The following is a 20,295-nucleotide window of genomic DNA, read 5'->3' as shown; positions in this document are numbered from 1 at the left end:
AGGTTTTCCACTCTTTCAGACATCTGCTATCTGGATTTGGGTAAAGGAGAAGCTGGGGAGGCTTGGGCGAGTAGCAGCGGGGGGGGCGGGGCTGTTGGCCAAGGTTGGAGTCGCCAGGAGGAAGGCATGCCCAGCCATTGAGAAATGCTTGTTGAAGTCTTCGATTATCACGGATTTATCGGTGGTGACCGTGTTACCTAGCCTCAGTGCAGTGGGCAGCTGGGAGGAGGTGCTCTTGTTCTCCATGGACTTTACAGTATCCAGAACTTTTTGGAGTTAGAGCTACAGGATGCGAATTTCTGCTTGAAAAAGCTGGCCTTTGCTTTCCTGACTGACTGCGTGTATTGGTTCCTGACTTCCCTGAACAGTTACATATCGCGGGGGCTCTTCGATGCTATTGCAGTTCGCCACAGGATGTTTTTGTGCTGGTCGAGGGCAGTCAGGTCTGGAGTGAACCAAGGGCTATATCTGTTCTTGGTTCTGCATTTTTGAACGGAGCATGCTTGTCTAATATGGTGAGGAAGTAACATTTAAAAATGACCAGGCACCTCCAACTGACGGGATGAGGTCAATATCCTTCCAGGGTACCCGGCCAGGTCGATTAGAAAGGCCTGCTCGCAGAAGTGTTTTAGGGAGCGTTTGACAGTGATGAGGGGTGGTCGTTTGACCGCGGACCCGTGGCGGATACAGGCAATGAGGCAGTGATTGTGAGATCTTGATTGAAGACAGCAGAGGTGTATTTGGAGGGCAGGTTGGTCAGGATAATGTCTATTAGGGTGCCCATGTTTACGGATTTAGGGTTGTACTGGTGGGTTCCTTGATGATTTGTGTGAGATTGAGGGCATCAAGCTTGGATTGTAGGACTGCCGGGGTGTTAAGCATATCCCAGTTTAGGTCACCTAACAGAACAAACTCTGAAGCTAGATGGGGAGCGATCAATTCACAGATGGTGTCCAGGGCACAGCTGGGAGCTGAGGGGGGTCGGTAGCAGGCGGCAACAGTGAGAGACTTATTTCTGAGAGATTAATTTTTAAAATTAGAAGTTCGAACTGTTTGGGCATAGACCTGGAAAGTATGACAGAACTTTGCAGGCTATCTCTGCAGTAGATTGCAATCCTCCCCTTTGGCAGTTCTATCTTGACGGAAAGTGTTATAGTTGGGTATGGAAATCTCAAAATTATTGGTGGCCTTCCTAAGCCAGGATTCGGACACGGCAAGGACATCAGGATTGGCAGAGTGTGCTAAAGCGGTGAGTAAGGCAAACTTAGGGAGGAGGCTTCTGATGTTGACATGCATGAGGCCAAGGCTTTTTCGATCACAGAGATCAACAAATGAGGGTGACTGGGGACATGCAGGGCCTGGGTTTACCTCCACATCACCCGAGAAACAGAGGAGTAGTAGGATGAGGGTGCGGCTAAAGGCTATCAAAACTGGTCGCCTGAAGCGTTGGGACAAAGAATAAAAGGAGCAGATTTATGGGCGTGGTAGAATAGATTCTGGCATAATGTGCAGACAGGGGTATGGAGGGGCGCGGGTACAGCGGAGGCAAGCCAGGCACTGGGTGATGATAAGAGAGGTTGTATCTCTGGACATGCTGGTCTCAATGGGTGAGGTCACCGCATGTGTGGGGGTGGGACAAAGGGTATCAGAGGTACGGAGAGTGGAACTACAGGGTCCATTGCAAACCAAAACAATGATAATGAAAACTAGCCTGAACAACAGTATGCAAGGCATATTGATATTTGAGAGAGACATACAATAAGGCATAAAGTGATTGCAGGTCTTGATTGGGAGAGCTAGCTAAAACAACAGGTAAGATAACAGCAGCAATAACAGGGTACTAGTCTAACACAGCAACAACAGGTAAAAATGGCGACGACTAGGCAGAGCGGGTCGGATTAACTACACACAGATCCTGAGTTAAAGCACAGAGTCGACAGATAAACCAAAATAAACAGAATGGAGTACCGTGAATTAATGGACAGTCAAGCATGCATCAGCTATGTAGCCAAGTGATCATAGTGTCCAGGGGGCAGCCGTAGATGGAGCAGGGAGGCCTCCACTAAGCTAGCACGCGGCGTTTAAAGTTAGTAGCCGGGGGGTGGTCTGCTCAGAGGAGGGGGTCTGCTCAGACGTGGTCGTGTCGACAGAGAATCCAGAGAATCCAAGCCGAATGGCGAAAGAGAGGTTGTGAATTGTAGAATTGTGTTTGCTAACTGGTGCTAGCTTCGTGGCAGTGGCGCTAACTGCGCTAGCTGCAAGCTAGCTGTGAGGATCAGAAGTAGTGGCTCAGGGATTACGGCAGGAATCCGGGTTGTTGTCGAAGAGCAGTCCGATGCTGGTAAATTGGTGAGTAATATCCAGGCTAATAACAGGGCTGGTGTCTGTGCAGAAGGTAAAAGCTACTAGCAGCGGCAAAAAAATTGCTAAATTAGCTTGTAGCTGATTTAGACCAGTTGTGATGGATTGGCAGGGCTCTGTGTCGGCAAAAAAAAGGTCCAGTCCAATTGAAAAAGAGGTATTGTAGCCCAAGAATTCGCTGGTAGACCTCTTCGGCTAGCCGGCAGATGGGCCTAGCTCGAGGCTAGCTCAAGCTAACTGGTGCTTGCTTCGGGACAGAGGTGTTAGCCAGTAGTAGCCACTCGGTTGCAGCTAGCTAGCTGTGATAATACGGTGTAATTGTCCAGAGCTTGCGTCAGGAATCGGTGATGTGGTAGAGAAAAGCAGTCCTATATGCTCTGGGTTGATATCGCGCTTGCAGACTGGCAGGTATTGGCCGGTATTGAAGCTGGCTGTGTCCGAGTTTAAGGGCGAAGACCGCAGCAGTGGCTAACTGACTACTAGCTAGTAGCTAGTTATCTGGCTAGCTTCTGATTGGGGTTACGGTTCTAAAGTATAAAAAAAATAGCAGGTCCGTACCACATTGGGTGAGGCGGAATGTAGGAATGTATATTCAGTTCCTAGATGGAAAGTGAAATTAAAATATATACGAAATGTATACGAAAAATACGAATACTATTTACACGGGACAGACAGGACAAAGACACATCCGACTGCTACGCCATCTTGGATTGGATTAACATCTGAAGATTGGTGGACTGCTTCCCTGCATTAATCTATTGATGAGGTCATAAAAATGATATCTTGTAAGGCTGAGGTATTTCCTAATCCAGAGTCACATTATCCTGTATTATTCTGGTGGGATAGTTATCACCACACATTATGGCTGTGTTGCTACTTTGACGCTGGAGGTGAAGGTTTTCATCACACAAGATTAGCTACACGACTCCATCACTTTGGCCTTGTTCTATTACAAGGAAATAAGTGTTATCTGTTTCTTTTGTAAAATTCCAGATTGAGGTATAATATTTATACTTTAGTTGATTGTGTTTTGTGTTCAGTTCATAAGCTATAGGCCTGTTCAATTGCGTCTAAAAAAAGTGTGTCTGTGTGCTTGTCCGACGCCTCTGACTCAGAGGCTTCGGACAAGTCGTCACTGACTCCAGTCACATGGCTACTTGTCAGCGGGCTGCAGGAGGAAACATAATCCTGAGGAGGAAGGCTGCATTTATCAGTCTGTGACTGTTAGTGTGAGAGGGAGCATCTGGGGGAACAATAAACTAGGCTAGGAGCCCACCACGGCCAGTAAAGCCACACAGAAAGCCTCTCTAATTGCAGCTTGCTTTCTGTCTGTCTTTTTGTCTCACGCTTTTCTTTTTCTTTCCTTCACTTTGTCCGGTTCCTGGTTTCCCTTTACAGCGGCGTTCAGCTTTGCACTACAATGTCAGGCTCCCCTGCAGGAGGCACACCAAGGTACAGTATAAGGTTTTTGAAGTTGTCTCTCTCTACAGTCTCAGTGGTGACTTGTTGGAAGCTTTGGAAGTTTTGATACCTGTCCTGTTAGGCTGTTTTCATGTTACTTTTAACCATTTACTTCAATTTGGATCTTGCCTGCTTCATTCAATGTGAGTTTTTGTGATTTCAGTTTAATACCGTACAGCAAGGTTCATTTGGTTAGAGTTGCGTTGTGCTCTAAGTAATTCAATGAATTGAGAGTAAAGTTTCACCTAGTGGACCTGCAGAGGTTTAGGTCTCTGATGACACTCACTCCAGAAAAATGATCCTAATTTCCTATCATATTCCAGTCTGCGCTGTTTGTGCTCTTCTAGTTAAGTGGCTCCAACAAACACTCCGCCACAGTCGTATAAAGCCCGAAATAGACTCTTTATGAACTTGTTTTCAGCAACACGCATGGGTTGCTAAATGGCATTTTGAGTTCATGATAAATGCATTTGCTTCCCTCAGAGTTCTTTGTTTGCTCTATTGGAGGTTTGTGCATTTCTTTTCACTTTCTGAAAACTTCCCTGTCTAGTTCATTCATGGTCAGTAAGTGTAGTCAGTTGGTACCTAGGCTACATTTTTAGGTTTTTCTTCTGTAGTCTGTCTGTACCTTTTAGTGCAGGGGTGTCAAACGTAAGGCCCGTGGGCCAGATCCTGCCTGCGAGCTGATTCAATGCAACCGGCAGGTGGTTTGATATAAAACCTTTTTTTTTTATTATAATGGACTTACAATACAATCTCTTCGCTAGACAGTCAGGTAGCATCAAAGTCCAGGAAAGGCGCTCTGTGTGAAAGATGCTATGAAAAACAGTAAGATGCACTCTGAATTACCTATAGTGATGAATCCCATTTTGGTCTTTCACAGTCTGGCCGAACCCAAACTGTACTGTGCAAGTAGGGTAATAGTAGGCCCACTATTAAAATAGATAAATGAGGCTACATAGGCTACATTTGCTTTGGAAGTGTTGATACCTAACCTGTCCTGTTTGGCTGTTTTCGTGTTACTTTTAACCATTTACTTCGATTTGGATCTTTTGGTTTTTGTCTGCTTCATTCAATGTGAGTTGTTGTGATTTCAGTTTAATACCGTACAGCAAGGTTAATTTGTTTAGAGTTGCGTTGTGAGTTGCATATTAGCAACTTATGATAGTTGTTGCATCTTTAGATTTCCCCTATTTCAAAATTCGTAAAGGATATTTCCATCTCTGTCCATGAAACCGCTCGCATGTGCGGTGGTGTGCATTTTAGAATGGTGTTTTTCCGCAAATTGCATTTCTGCGCTTAATGTGAAGAAGTAATAGTTTATCAACATTTTAAGCTAAACATTTGTATCTTTTCCATCAGCCTTATTAATTGATACGGTATATGCCTACAACAACAACAAAAAATAGGTTTACGGCTTATACCCTCCACTACAACACTGCCTGCCAGGCAAAATGAGTATGGACAGCCCTGCTTTAGTGTATTTGATAAGGTTCCTCTCGTGTATATAAGTTGTTCAGTGTTGATTATGGTGACTAATAGGAATAGTCTACACCACTGGGGAAAATCTGAGGGAACATGACATTTGTTTGGAGTTGTCCACATTAGAGGTCGACCAATTAATCAGCATGGCCGATTAATTAGGGCCGATTTCAAGTTTTCATAACGATCGGTAATCGGCCTTTTTGGACACCGATTACATTGCAATCCACGAGGAAACTGCGTGGCAGGCTGACCACCTGTTACGCGAGTGCAGCGTCAAAATGACCTTGTGGCTGCAAGGAGCCATGGTAAGTTGCCAGCTAGCATTAAACTTATCTTATAAAAAACAATCAATCTTCACATAATCACTAGTTAACTACACATGGTTGATGATATTACTAGGTTAACTAGCTTGTCCTGCGTTGCATATAATCAATGCGGTGCCTGTTAATTTATCATCGAATCACAGCCTACTTCAACTTCGCCAAACAGGTGATGATTTAACAAAAGCGCATTCGCCTTTGCACAAATGTACCTAACCATAAACATCAATGCCTTTCTTAAAATCAATACACAGAAGTATATATTTTTTCAACTGCATATTTAGTTTAAAAAAAATTCTGTTAGCAGGCAATATTAACTAGGGAAATTTTGTCACTTCTCTTGCGTTTAGTGCAAGCAGAGTCAGGGTATATGCAACAGTTTGGGCCGCCTGGCTCGTTGCGAACTGTGACTAATTCATTTGCCAGAATTTTACAAAATTATGACATAACATTGAAGGTTGTGCAATGTAACAGAAATATTTAGACTTAGGGTTGCCACCAGTTCTATAAAATATGGAACGGTTTCGTATTTCACTGAAAGAATAAACGTTTTGTTTTTGAAATTATAGTTTTCAGATTTTACCATATTAATTACCAAAGGCTCGTATTTCTGTGTTTATTATAATTAAGTCTATGATTTGATATTTGATAGAGCAGTCTGACTGAGCGGCGGTAGGTAGCAGCATGCTCGTAAGCATTCATTCAAACAGCACTTTGCTGCGTTTGCCAGTAGCTCTTATCAATGCTTGAAGCACAGCGCTGTTTATGACTTCAAGCCTATCAACTCCCGAGATTAGGCTGGCAATACTAAAGTGCCTATAAGAACATCCAATAGTCAAAGGTATATGAAATACAAATTGTATAGAGAGATAGTCAACGTGTCATAATTCCTATAATAACTACAACATGAAACTTCTTAACTGGGAATATTGAACCACCAGCTTTATCATGTTCTGAGCAAGGAACTTAAACGTTAGCTTTTTTACATGGCACATTATTGCACTTTTACTTTATTCTCAAACACTGTGTTTTTGCATTATTTAAACCAAATTGAACATTATTTATTTGAGACTAAATAGATGTTATTTATGTATTATATTAAAGTAAGTGTTAATTGTTCATTCATTATTGTTGTAATTGATATATCTATCTATATATATCGTCCGATTAATCGGTATCAGCTTTTTTTGGTCCTCCAGTCATTTATATTGGTATCGGCGTTGAAAAATCTTAATTGGTCGACCTCTAGTCCACGTTTTCCTGTGTCTTGGAGCCTCAATCATTAGAAATAGGAGTTGATGAACTCTATTCTGTGAATTAGTCATTCATAGGCTTCATAGATGAACACAGTGTATTTTGAGTTAGGTTGGTGCTGGCCTTAAAGATTTATCTAAGGGACACCTCACACTTGAGCAGAAGTGCTATCACGATGCTGATGTAATGTAGTCTATACCCTACATATTCTATGCTAACCCTGCAAAACCACATCTAAAAACAAGTTGTTTTCAAGAAAGATAAACCCTGTCCCTAAAACAGGAGTCGCATACACTAATATAGACTAAGTAAAATCTTAAATCATCTTAAGTATACGTTGTGTCAAAGATGAGGTTTCCACATTATAATTGAGTGTCTATTTGTGGAATGGCATTTTCATTGGCAGTTAGATTTCTTATTGAACTGCTTTTCCTGAAATGATGCCTTTGATTGAAGTATGCCAGTATGTAATCTGTGGTCTATACTTTTATGCCACACAATTTAAAGGCTTAAAACTGTATCTCCAACTGCAACACAACATGTTTTTACTACCACTCTTGAATTGAGGCTTCCAAGAGTTATTGGCTTGTCATGTAGATTGAGCCTACAACAGCTTCTTATAAGCTTGTGTGGTACTGACTGTATAGACTCACTTTACATGTTATATTAAATCATTTGCAGATATCAGTACTACTACAATAACCACTCTAAACTGATCAGCTGCTAGGCTTTGCTATAAGCGTACTCTTAGCCTATAGCTTACTGCATATTGCGTGACCCAAGTTCTTTATAATCTCACAGAGCTGTCATGCTGTGCAAGTCATACAGGCCTAGGAGGCAAAATGCTAATCGAAATGTATGGGTTTTAACTGCAGTTATTTATGAAGTGGTGAGCTTTCCCTAGGGGGGCATTATTTTACTCTAATGGAGACTGTTTTCAGAGCAGGTCCTTATTGTTCTGTCAAAATTTAAGTGGACACAGCGCAGATGCTATTTGATTCCCATGTCTGAGACATTGGAAGTTTACTGGTATGAGTGGGAAGTTGGGAATCAAATAGGACAACTCAGGGCTCTAAAGTGCGACCGTTTTAATTGCATATGCACCTAAATATTTGCGAGCACCAGTGCGCCTCGAAAAATGAAGGATTCTAGCTTTATTACCTCAAATATGTTTCATTGTGCTCCTAAATTTCTTTGTGAGCCTTCAATTTAGGCGCACACGTGCTTCTTATAAAAAAGGTCAGCGTAGAGCGCTGCTACTGCTTGATGGAAGTAAGCAATTAAGTTGTTTCATGGAACTCTGCCACTGGTGTCATAACGTTGTAAATACCTTCTCAAGTCTCCTGTCAGATTCAAACTACCCAGGTAACTAATATTGATTTCTAATACTCTATTTGAATAATTGTTTTGTAATTTTACAGCACTGATCCATATTTTGCTTTGTGAAAGCAGGTAGATGTCTTGTGATAGCATTAGAATGGAATCTCAGACATTGATGAGGAGTTAGTTATGTCACCATAAGGTTTATTGAGTACCAGGTGACTTAAGGTGACATCAGAATTGTGGAAACTCCGGTGACTTGACTAAACATAGATTAGAGAAATGTAAGACTTTACATAGCTTTATTTGCCAGTACTCTTCCACTCTGCAAGGGAAATGGTGCAGAAGGCTGCAAAGGAGGCCACAGGGCTAGATGACCAAACCTCAAGCAGGAAATGCTCACTCATGTAAAGGGTCTCCTCATCCACCTGTATTGCCATATCATAGACTAGTGATAGTGCAAGCTAGCATGCTAGCTGTTCCGGTAGACTTCCAGTCATTGCGTTAACGCTAGTTAGCATTGGCTCCAGGGTGGGAAATTTAATGCCCAAATGTGATTAGCCACTCAAGTCTTTTATCAGTCACATTTCTTTAAAACACATGTACATGTTAAAACAACATATTAATGTGTTCTATACCTTTTCAAGCAGGCAAGGCCTCCATCTTTCTCTATTGTTTGAACCAGATATTGAACCTATGCTGTACCCTACCTCGCTTTCACCACTGTAGTGTTGAGATTCTCTCTTCGAGATGACACACACACTCAGATATATGTATGTTTTTTTAAATTACATTTTTTTTTTATTACATGTGGGCTTTGGATAAAAAATAAAAAAAACTGCTCCCAAATGCTCTGTGTGACCACCCGCCTATGTCTACAAGCCAGCCTAAATCTACCAGCATTTGACTGTTGTTAATTCCCCATGCTGATTGGCTCACAAAACTACCTCTACCTTCATACTGGACGCAGAAACATAAAATGTCTGTCCATAATTGCCAGAATCTTGCACTATCACTTTAACCTATATTTCTTCAGGTTATGTTAATGCAGTAGCAGTTAAGCCTGGGACAGAGGTTATGTTATCAAATTTTATTTGTCACTTGCGCAGAATACAACAGGTGTAGGTAGCCCTGTTGCTATTCGAGAGGGGGGGGGGGGGGCAAGCAAATAGTCTCGGTAGCCATTTGATTAGATGTTCAGGAGTCTTATGGCTTGGGGGTAGAAGCTGTTAAGGAGCCTTTTGGTCCTAGACTTGGCGCTCCAGTACCGCTTGCCGTGCGGTAGCAGAGAGAACAGTCTATGACTAGGGTAGCTAGAGTCTTTGACAATTTTTAGGGCCTTCCTCTGACACCGCCTGGTATAGAGGTCCTGGATGGCAGGAAGATTGGTCCCAGTGAAGTACTAGGCAGTACGCACTACCCTCTGTAGTTTCTTGCGGTCGGAGGCCAAGCAGTTACCATACCAGGCAGTGACGCAACCAGTCAGGATGCTCTTGATGGTGCAGCTGTAGAACCTTTTGAGGATCTGACGACCCATGCCAAATCTTTTCAGTCTCCCGAGGGGGAATAGGTTTTCTTGGTGTGCTTGGACCATGTTCGTTTGTTGGTGACGTGGACACCAAGGAACTTGACACTCACTCAACCTGCTCCACTACAGCCCCGTCGATGAGAATGGAGGCGTGCTCGGTCCTCCTTTTCCTGTAGTCCACAGTCATCTCCTTTCAATCTTAGGATGATAAATGTCTCTTATTCAAAAGTCTGGAAGGCTGATTGATTGCAGGCTGAAAATATCAGATCCCTGAAGAAGTTATGACATGGCTGGATACATCCACTGTGCAATTTGGCTCCACATTGATTTCCTTTCATTGTGATTGCTGTATTTCAGTTTTTTTGGCTTTGTATTATTTGTATTATTACTGTGTTCATATTGTTATCATAATGGATGTTATTACAGTCTTGCCCTGGGGTGCATAAGCCGTTTCCCATGGTTGTGTGGTCAGGAACCCAGTGTACTGTAATTGTAACTTTATCCCACTGTTGATCGCTCCCCTTTCCTTAGTCAGCAGGGGTCTAGTTTTACTGAGAGTCATATTTTAAGCGCATCAAAACTGTTTTTTGGTTCTTATTGTGCAGTTTGACACAGTCAATTTTCTCATGTCTCCTAATTACAACTGTGCGGTGTGTGTGTGTCACGTGTCATTGAGAGAAGATGTCTTGTCTCAGTGCAATTGACTTGTTGATCATTTAAGATCTCTGGTACATGGAATTAGTCATATTCCTGTGCCTTTATGTATCAAGCGTCTTGGAGTAGTGTTGATCTAAGATTAGACCGGTCCCCCCTGGTCATGCAATCTTATTCATTGTGATATCAAAGGGAAAACTGATCCTAAGTCAGCTGTCCTACTCTGAGACGCTTGATGCATACGGCCCCTAATGTCACTCCCTTTCCTTGTCCCTCTTGAAGTCCACTTATGATTGGGAGAATTTAAAAAAATTAACAAACTGTTCTCTCTCCAGCCCACAACCTCCAAACAACAGCACGCGTCATGGCCTAATCTCTATGTAGTTGACTGTACTAAGTTATGAGCCAGGCTACCTCTTAAGGACCTCTCTTGCAAACAAGGTCATTGATATGATTATGCCCTGGCTTCAGTGAAGCACTTTGATAGTGATTGCCAGGAAAACTAGGCTGCCTTTGACGGGACAGGCAGTGTTTCTAACGGTGAGTCTAGAATGGCCCAACGTGAACAGCCACCCTATTTCCACTATAGTGCAGTGCACTACTTTTGACTAGAGCTCTATGGGTCTTAGTCAAAAGTAGTGCGCTATAAACAAAATAGGGTTCCATTTGGGTTGTACAGATCTCCTCTGCTATAGCTGTATGAATGAAACGGCATCTCTCCTTCAACAGAGACACACACAGAGCCAATGTTTGACTCACGCCAAGTTCTCTGTAAACTGAAACCATTGACCACCTGGAATATCAAAGGGATTGAAAAGGGTAAAACTTTCTGTTGATGTTCGCTTCAACAGGAATATATTAGGAAACATTATTCAGAGTAGGTTATACAGCATGCACCAGCACCTGATTCCTCGCAATCAGTTAGTTTAACGTTGGCTGCCAGTTATCTTGAAATGGGTACAAAGACTCAATCAAAATGCATATTATGCAGTACAATGATCATACCAGACTTTGATGTTACAGCTCTTGGTGCTGCACCACCACCAGCCCTGTCTGTCCTTGCTTCCTGTCTGCCTCTACTGTCCCCAAAGGCTCCTGACCTGCAGGAATGGGTCCTCCTGCAGGGGTAGGGCGAGTGGCTCCAGTCACGCGCCATCACTTATCACAGCCTCCTCTCCACAGTAGCAAGTCCTTATCTGGCCCTTATCAGACAGTGGTTGTAATGACCTTGGGGGTGGTGAGGAATTACAGTAGGACTGGAGTCCTCCCCGACAGGGACATAGTAACAGACACGTGACTAATCATGGTTAGGGGCCCTGTGCCTGAGTCTGAGCTTGTGCTGACAACCTCAGCCTTTAGACAGGAATCAAAGATGAATTATCATCTTCCTAACCAAACAAGGAAGCCGTCATGACCTTTGCGTTTTGCGAGAGTAGTTTTATTGTGCTGTGTAAAAACAAGATGACTCATTGAGTTTAGCACTGACTTTGCTGACAGAATCTTTATTGAGGAAAAATGTACTTACTATGACTATGTGGTTGTCTCACCCAGCTATCTTCAGATGAATGCACTAACCCAAGTCGCTCTGGATAAGAGCGTCTGCTAAATGACACATTTAAATAAATATATATATGTAAAGGTTTGTTTTAAGATGCACTTACATCTTTCTGTCTTTCCCAGGTTATGCTGCCCAAAAGCTGTCTGAGTCCGAGTGAGAAAGAGAAGGGCTGAAGCCACACCGTTCCCTAAACCTGTTAGCTATCCAGACAGCCACAGCACCAGCACCCATTCCACAGAGGAGAGGAGCCATGAGCAACCCCAATGAACCCAGCAATGTTACAGACGCCTTGGCATCAGTCATCCACATCGTAAGTCCATTCATTCACGCTGTGATACAAGTTCAGTAAGTCAGCCCAATCAGATCATCCTAACAAACGTTTGCCACACAATGCAAACAAACATAGACATCAAGAGACCTGTGATTTGACAATCAATGACATCAGTAAGAAATTGCGTGTCAATATACAGTTCCGGTCAATAGTTAGGACACACTCATTCAAGGGTTTTTCTTTATTTTTACTATTTTCTACATTTTAGAATAATAGTGGAGACATCAACACTATGAAATAACACATATGGAATCATGAGTAACCAATAAAGGGTTAAACAAATCAAAATGTATTTGAGATTCTTCAAAGTAGCCACCTTTGCGTTAATGACAGCTTTGCACGCTCATGGCATTTGTCTGACACTTTTTTTGGTTCCTACATGATTCCATATGTATTATTTAATCGTTTTGATGTGTTCACTATTATTCTACAATGTAGAAAATAGTACAAATGAAGAAAAACCATTGAATGAGTGTGTCCTAACTTTTGACTGGTACTGTACATTGATATATTATTGCTCCTGACTTTATATTGTGTTAGTTTATGCTAATTGAATATTCTCATAAAACTGCAGTGGTCCTCTGCCAGAAAGGATTTCATCTGATCTCTGACTCCCAAACGTCCTTGTTTCTTTGTACACGTGACACACATTCTCTCTATGCTAGAGTTCTGCTTCGTCAGCCTCTCCAGTTCACTGCGTTTTGGAATGGGAGTGTGTTTTTTGGATTGTGCCGTTCCTCTCAGAGCAGGGTATATACAAATCCATGCCCTCACTGGGATTGAATCCCCTGACTCCAGGCAGGTTTAGGAATATTTGTATTATTTCTGACTTCTGTATTGAAACATGAAATGTTTTTCTAACCATTTCCCTTGTGCCCCATTTGAGAAGTGCCTGCTACCCTTATACGACCTTATAGGGTGGAGGTTGGCTTGGGGAATCAATTATGTCGAAGGTTACACAAGCCAAGCAATTTCCTTCCACTTTTCTTAAGCCAGCGTCTATTTAGAAATGACTGGCTGTACTAGGACCAAAATATCTTGTTGTATTTCCAGGCCTTTCCAGTGCCCAGTTTGTTATGTGGGGCAGAATGGGCACTCCAACCTAACATATTGGCATCAGTACTATTAGAAGCTCAGTGCTAAAGCATCTCTGTGGTTTAGGCTCAGAGCAGAGGCCAGCTGGCCTTGTACGAAGGTCAATGGTTAAAACTAGATTCCAGCCCCCTGGGGGCCTCTCAAAATAACAATCTGAAGAAGATGAGTAAGTTGCTTTGGGTAGCATTGAGAGAGGCCGTGAGGGTCATTCAGTAAAAAAAAGTTTTCTGGGCAATCAATGAGGAACAAATACACGTCCTCTTTATGGTTTCTTCAAATGATTAATTGAGATTGGATACAGAGTTTACAGCATCCATTTGTGACCCACACAAACATTCTCCCACGACCCTCTTAAGCATGCATGCATGCACACATACAGTAGACTCAAACACATGCACCACCACACACAGTGCAAGAGCGGTAGATACTAGAACGTCACTCACTGCTCTACCACTTCAGGAAATGCCTGCTTCCCCTGAGCTATGCATTTTTTTTTCAGTGTTCAGTCAGCTGCTTCCTATCCCATGTTACACAATCATGTGGCTGTGGCACTAGACAACCCCCCCCCCCAGGACTGGCCTACTACCTCTTGGTAGGTGGACTCTCCATGACATAAACAACTAAGAGTGAAAGGACGCTCATGTCCCGAATACCTCCCTGTGTTAGAATGTAGCGGTAGTTCTGTAGTTGAATTGTAATGTCCCTGCTACACGTGTCTGAGTTGGAGAGTATGGACGGGTATCCCAGTGGCGGTAATTGCTAATTATGGCCTACAGATATATCTACCGTATGTCTGGTTAGAGTGACAAGTCTGCTGTTTTGTGACATTACACCGAACTTATTTAACCTTGGGCTCTGGGCTCTCCAAACCTTTTCCTGTCCAAGGCTTGTTGATGGACAGCATTGACGGCTGTGATTTGAATACAGTCTGCTGGTAATCAGATTCAGCCCATTAGTCAGTTCAATCTAACTCAGTTACAAAGCTGGCAGCCATGAAGCGTCTTTATAATCTCTTACGGAGAATTCAGACGGTTGTCAGGTTTTCAATACATACCCAAGCTGCTATCCAATTGACGTGTTAACAAAATCTTCAGCCATGAAGTTGTAATCTTTCTTTGTACATTCGCACGAAGCTGATTGTTAAATTGACAAAAGACATGTAGGTTTGCAATATGACTGGAGGTGAAGCTGTCAATCGTCATTTTCCTTGCGCTTCTGAGTTAATAATTCACCTTTCAAACGATGAGTGTACATGCTTGTATGCAAGGGGGAAGAGAGAGTGTGTTTAAGGATAGTTGAGATAATCCTATTTGGATTTTGGAAGGGTCGGTCAACGTTGTGAAACTGGGGTTGATGTCCTCTTCCTGCCGCTAGGTACTGCCCTTTTGTCATGTGACTGGAGGCAACCGAAAGAGACCTTAGACAGAGGTTGAAAATGTGATTACTGTGTGCGGTAGTTATTTTTACTTATCAAGCAAAAAATACAGTCGCTAGAGATAATGCCGCGTGAGAAACGAGATTGGACTTTGATGGAGTTTCTTTACACAGCAGCAACGGTGAGTTATGAGTTTGAACACAGGGTAACATACAACAACATAAAGAGTCACATGGGCATTGATCCCCTTTAGAAGCGCCTCGCCATGTGTGTGGACATGAAGAGACTTTTCCTGTTCTATGTCTACATACCACGTGCACTATATTGGTTTTAGAGGCTGAACAAAAAATATAGTAGATAGGTCTACACCTGACTTGTAGTAAAAGTGAATACAATGGGGTTCGAAACTGAATGAATTTGTCCTTTTTTCCCTGACAACATTTTGTTGTAATGTGTGCAACAGGTGAAACGTGAACTTTGCAAAGATTTGTTGCGACAACAACTAATAATAATAAAGATTTGTTGCACTGTCCAATTCCAAAGGCGCCTGCGACGGTCTTGTTATTTTGTCAACAGCCCATTGACTGTTTGCGTGAGTATGTGAATGGAGGACCACATTTCTTCTATTTGTTGTCTTAATCAGTGATTTGCTGATAGTTACCCCTCGACTGTCAACAGATGGAGCGCGCTAGATATCTCAGCAGGGGAATGTGGTCAGTCAGTGTGTCTTGTAAAACTCCTGGCTCTGGCAGCCATTAGCTATGTGTGAATAGTGTTGGACAGCTAGAAGTGGCAGGGCATGCGTCCATAATGGCACCCTATTCTCTATGTAGTGCGCTACTGTGCAGGGAATAGGGTGCTGTTTGGGACACAGCTGTGGTGTGAGAGGATTTATACAATCAGCATGATGTGAGTAACACCTCCCCTAGAAGTGACCCCATTAGAGAATAACTTTAGAGGAAGGCGTCTGGCATGGCAAATCGCCAGCCTCTTTTGTTTGTCCCTCGTAAAAGGATTAGAATTAAGAGTCCCCGCACCCCAACCTCCTTCCTCCTCTCTAAGTCACAGTATGACAGTATCCAATGTCACTGGCTATCATCACGCAAGCTCATGCAAGGGATATCACATTAATAATATTTATATAGCGCTTTTTATTACATGAAGAATCTCCAAAGGGGCCTCCCGGGTGGCGCAGTGGTCTAAGGAACTGCATCGCAGTGCTAGCTGTGCCACCAGAAACTCTGGGTTCGAGCCCAGGCTCTGTCGCAGCCGGCCGCGACCGGGAGGTCCATGGGGTGACGCACAATTGGCCCTAGCGTCGTCCGGGTTAGGCAGGGTTTGGCCGGTAGGGATATCCTTGTCTCATCGCGCACTAGCGCGATGGCCGGGCGCAGTGCGCGCTAACCAGGGCACCAAGTACACGGTGTTTCCTCCGACACATTGGTGCGGCTGGCTTCCGGGTTGGATGCGCGCTGTGTTAAGAAGCAGTGCGGCTTGGTTGGGTTGTGTTTCGGAGGATGCATGGCTTTCGACCTTAGTCTCTCCCGAGCCCYTACGGGAGTTGAAGCGATGAGACAAGATAGTAACTACTAACAATTGGATACCACGAAAAGGGGGGGGGAAATTCATTAAAATATATATATATATATATATATATATATATATATATATATATATATATATATATATTTAAAAAAWWATCTSKYAABACHRTWWATATATATATTTTTTTAATAAAGAATGAAGTTAATTGATAATTCATGGGCTGCATGGACAAAGATCTTCCACAGAGGCGGGTGCAAGTCCAGATGACATTCGACTCGCACTAGGACTAGCTCCACTATCACTTAATCAGTGTGGGAAAGAAAGCTTTAGCATTGGTGGTCTACCCCTCAATAACGTTTGATGCATGGCCACCCTCGATTTTGTCAAGCTTATTTCCTTGCATTTCTCTGAACGTCAACAACTAAGAATCAAGGTCAGTGGTTGAAAAGATGATTTGGTGGACAGTTTAATCAGACCTCAAAAGTGAAGGGAAGCAACTTTGAGGTACACTGGCCTGTTTACCTGGTGGTACCACTGGGGAGAAAGAAACAGTGGTCATATTTACACACAAGGCATTACCTTCGAAGACCTCATCAACAGATGGGCATGAGATCTCCTCGTCTGGCCTGCTGCTGCAGGAATGCAGTGACTCAACAGAGTATTACGTGATCACTTACTACTCTATATTCGCCACTGTAAACCTGTCCTTCTGCCCTGAGTGTTGCTGACTGTGTGGGATTTCAGCCACCTCTTGGCTCCTCTAATCCTCTCTACAACCTCGGTGTAAGTGACTAGCTGAGTACTCATTACACTCACTTTGCTTGTAACAAACCTAGTATATGTTAAGCAGACAGTAGGGGTAATTGCATTACTGAGATTAATATTTCAGTTTGCCTAATCTATCTGGTTTACTGTATTGGGGAACTGTAATTAGATATTAGAAAGCTTCCTCTGCGTCTCTTTTCACTTTCCACACAGCAGATTTGATTTCTCTTCTTGTGTGTGATGTTTATTTTGATAAAAGTTTTGTCTACCTACCTGGTTCCTAAGAAGGTCCTGTGCAGGCTTCCCCAAACCATCAGTACGACCAGGGTAAAGCTACAGTATGACAACTAACGGCCTGTGAGTGTTCATGGTACCTACAGAATCGTATCACCAACCTCACTTCAGGGCATTGTGGAGGTCACTCTGCGATCCAAGTGACCTCCACTTTGACCTTCAAAGTGCTCTACGAAGCCTCCGCTTCACCCTGCCCCCCGGCTAAGCAATGATAAGACAAGGCAGAGCACACTGCGTGTTCACATCTCCCCAGCTCATCTCCTATCTGATCACTCAGTACCTTCAAATGCAATGACTCATGAGATACAGTTCTTGCTGGGTGCAGAGCCAGAGGCCAATGCACTTTAATTTTACGCTTTTAAGTCTTCCAAAGCCACACAACCATTGCGTGCCATTGTCCTCTAACAATCCATTGCAGTCACGAACATGTCCAATGTTTAACCCCAGAACATTAGCACTTAGTTATTAGTTACACCACAACGCCTCCACCAAGTACCACCAAGTACCGCCTCCACCAAGTAGCAGGACATTAAGGTGTTCTATCCAATCTAGTTGTGGACAAAATATGTAAATATGTTATTGTAAGTTGTGGAAAAGCCCCATTTGCTGATTCAATGACCTATATGGCACATGTACAATGCATGTTCTCTCCTCCCACAGTACAAGGCTGAGAGAATGTTTCTGTAAAAAGAAAAACATGAGTGAGAAAGTTATGAGGGTCAAAGAAACCAAGACATGCTAACCTCTCTCCGTTACCAATAACGGGAGGTTGGCATGTCTTGGGGGTATGATCTTTGACCTTCGGTAACTTTCATTATTCACGATTCATTCAGGATTATCCATAAGCATGGTAGTATCCACATTCATGCAGACGTGTTTAGAAATATATTATATTCTTATTTACAATAAAAGTGATTCCAAAATGACAAAACATTATTTACCATTATTTTCTATTGGGTACAATATAATTTGAAACACAACCAAAACAAACTGCAAATGCATCCAACAAGTTTGTAGCATCTAGGGCTGTTACGGTGACCGTATTACCGCCACGCCGGCAGTCACGAGTCATGACCGCAGTTAAATTCCACGTGACTGTTGATTCACGATAATTAGGCTACTTCAAAACTGCACTTGCTAACAGCCATTAAGTCACTAATGGCACTCTAATGGTCCTTCTAATCACTCTGATATCAATGCAAATGTAATCAAATCAAACACTTCATGATTTAATTTAATAATCTGCAGAGGTAACAATAGCCGAAACCAACATTTTAGAAATATCTGGCCTTGAATTCTGGCCATGATTTTTTTTAAATCTTTTTTTTTATTCAACTGTTGTTTAACTAGACAAGTCAGTTAAGAACAAATTCTTGTTTACAATGGTGGCCTACTGGGAACATGGGTTAATTGCCTTGTTCAGGGGCAGAACGACAGATTTTTACCTTGTCAGTTTGGTGATTTGATCCAGCAACCTTTCGGTTACTGGCCCAAAGCTCTAACCACTAGGCTAACCACGTCTTCCCATATGGACAGAAAAGAGCAGAAGATCTGAGCGGTCCCATCAGATCGGATTTGGATTCAAGTCAAATGTGAAAGATCAGCCAATAAATCTGGATGTAGACATTTTACGAATATGCGAGAGGAATGGTGATCTACTTGGAGAAGAAACGGGACCTGAAAGCAACCCCCGGGACCCTTGATAGTGCGTGCCGACACCGAGATGAACTGCTATATGGCAGAGAAGGAACCAGACACATCTGCTGACCCCCTGTCACGGTGGCAGCATAACCACTCTTGTTTTCCTTTATTGGCTCTGCTTGCCAAAAAGTATATGTGCATGTGTGCTACCAGCACTGTGTCAGAGAGGGTGTTCAGCACGGCAGGGAACATAGTTACCTCTCTCCGGTCTTCACTGAAGCCCGACAAATTAAACATGCTGGTGCTTCTTAATCAGAAGCTTACAGCCTAACTTTGGCGAGTGCTATAGCCTATGATAGTGGACTGCAACATTTTTGCAAAAAACATACCTTATTTACATTAGTATTCAGACCCTTTGCTATGAGACTCGAAATTGAGCTCAGGTGTATCCTGTTCTCATTGATTATCCTTGATGTTTCTACAACTTGATTGGAGTCCACCTGTGGTAAATTCAATTGATTGGACATGATTTGGGAAGGCACACATCTGTCTATATAAGGTCCCACTGTTAACAGTGCATGTCAGAGCAAAAACCAAGGAATTGTCTGTAGAGCTCAGAGGTAGATTTGTGTTGATGCACAGATCTGGGGAATGGTACCAAAACATTTCTGCAGCATTGAAGGTCCCCAGGAACACAGTGGCCTCCATCATTCTTAAATGGAAGAAGTTTGGAACCACCAAGACTCTTCCTAGGGCAGTCCTAAAGCTGGCTGCCTGGGCCAAACTGAGCAATCGGTGGAGAAAGGCCTTGGTCAGGGAGGTGACCAAGAACCCGATGGTCACTGACAGAGCTCCAGTGTTCCTCTGTGGAGATGGGAGAACCTTCCAGACAACCACCTCTGCAGCACTTCACCAATTAGGCCTTTATGGTAGAGTGGCCAGACAAGCCACTACTCAGTAAAAGGCACATGACGGCCCACTTGGAGTTTGCCAAAAGGCACCTAAAGACTCTTTGGCCTGAATGCCAAGTGTCACGTCTGTCGTAAACCTGGCACCATCCCTATGGTGAAGAATGGTGGTGGCAGCATCATACTGTGGGGATGTTTTTAGGGTTGCAAAATTCCGGTAACTTTCCCAAAATGTCCAGGTTTTCCAGAAATCCCGGTTGGAAGATTCCTGGATTTCCCGATTTATTCCCTTCTGATTCCAGGAGTTTTCCAACCAGGATTTCTCGAAAATTGGGGAAAGTTACCGGAATTTTGCAACCCTAGATGTTTTTCAGTGGCAGGGACTGGGAGACTAGTTAGG

At 43.0% G+C, this 20,295-nt stretch overlaps 1 protein-coding gene and 1 long non-coding RNA gene across 7 annotated transcripts in view; one reads left to right on the top strand and one right to left on the bottom strand.

The window, feature by feature from the left end:
- The window catches only part of LOC111953441 (uncharacterized), a 31,142-nt gene extending 16,571 nt beyond the window's left edge, over positions 1–14,571 (bottom strand). For all 3 annotated transcript variants that reach the window (XR_011474240.1, XR_002893434.2, XR_002875862.3), the window contains exon 1: positions 14,422–14,571. This is a non-coding gene — a long non-coding RNA (uncharacterized lncRNA). The remainder of the gene's footprint in view (positions 1–14,421) is intronic.
- LOC111953440 (anion exchange protein 2) overlaps positions 1–20,295 on the top strand; it is an 87,829-nt gene that overhangs the window by 34,543 nt on the left and 32,991 nt on the right. Inside the window, exons 1-2 of one of the 4 annotated variants that reach the window (XM_070435404.1) lie at positions 3,571–3,813; positions 12,064–12,251. In XM_070435404.1, the coding sequence (XP_070291505.1) occupies positions 12,192–12,251 (60 nt within the window). In that variant the 5' untranslated portion in view covers positions 3,571–3,813; positions 12,064–12,191. Of the gene's footprint in view, positions 1–3,570; positions 3,814–12,063; positions 12,252–14,640; positions 14,924–20,295 lie in introns of those variants that run through there. The other 3 variants (XM_023972698.2, XM_023972699.2, XM_023972700.2) reach the window with 3 other exon arrangements.

This window comes from Salvelinus sp. IW2-2015, linkage group LG27, assembly GCF_002910315.2.
Source record: "Salvelinus sp. IW2-2015 linkage group LG27, ASM291031v2, whole genome shotgun sequence".
NCBI lineage: Eukaryota > Metazoa > Chordata > Actinopteri > Salmoniformes > Salmonidae > Salvelinus > Salvelinus sp. IW2-2015.
Note: the sequence above shows the minus strand (reverse complement) of the source record. Positions and strands in the feature narration are given on the sequence as shown.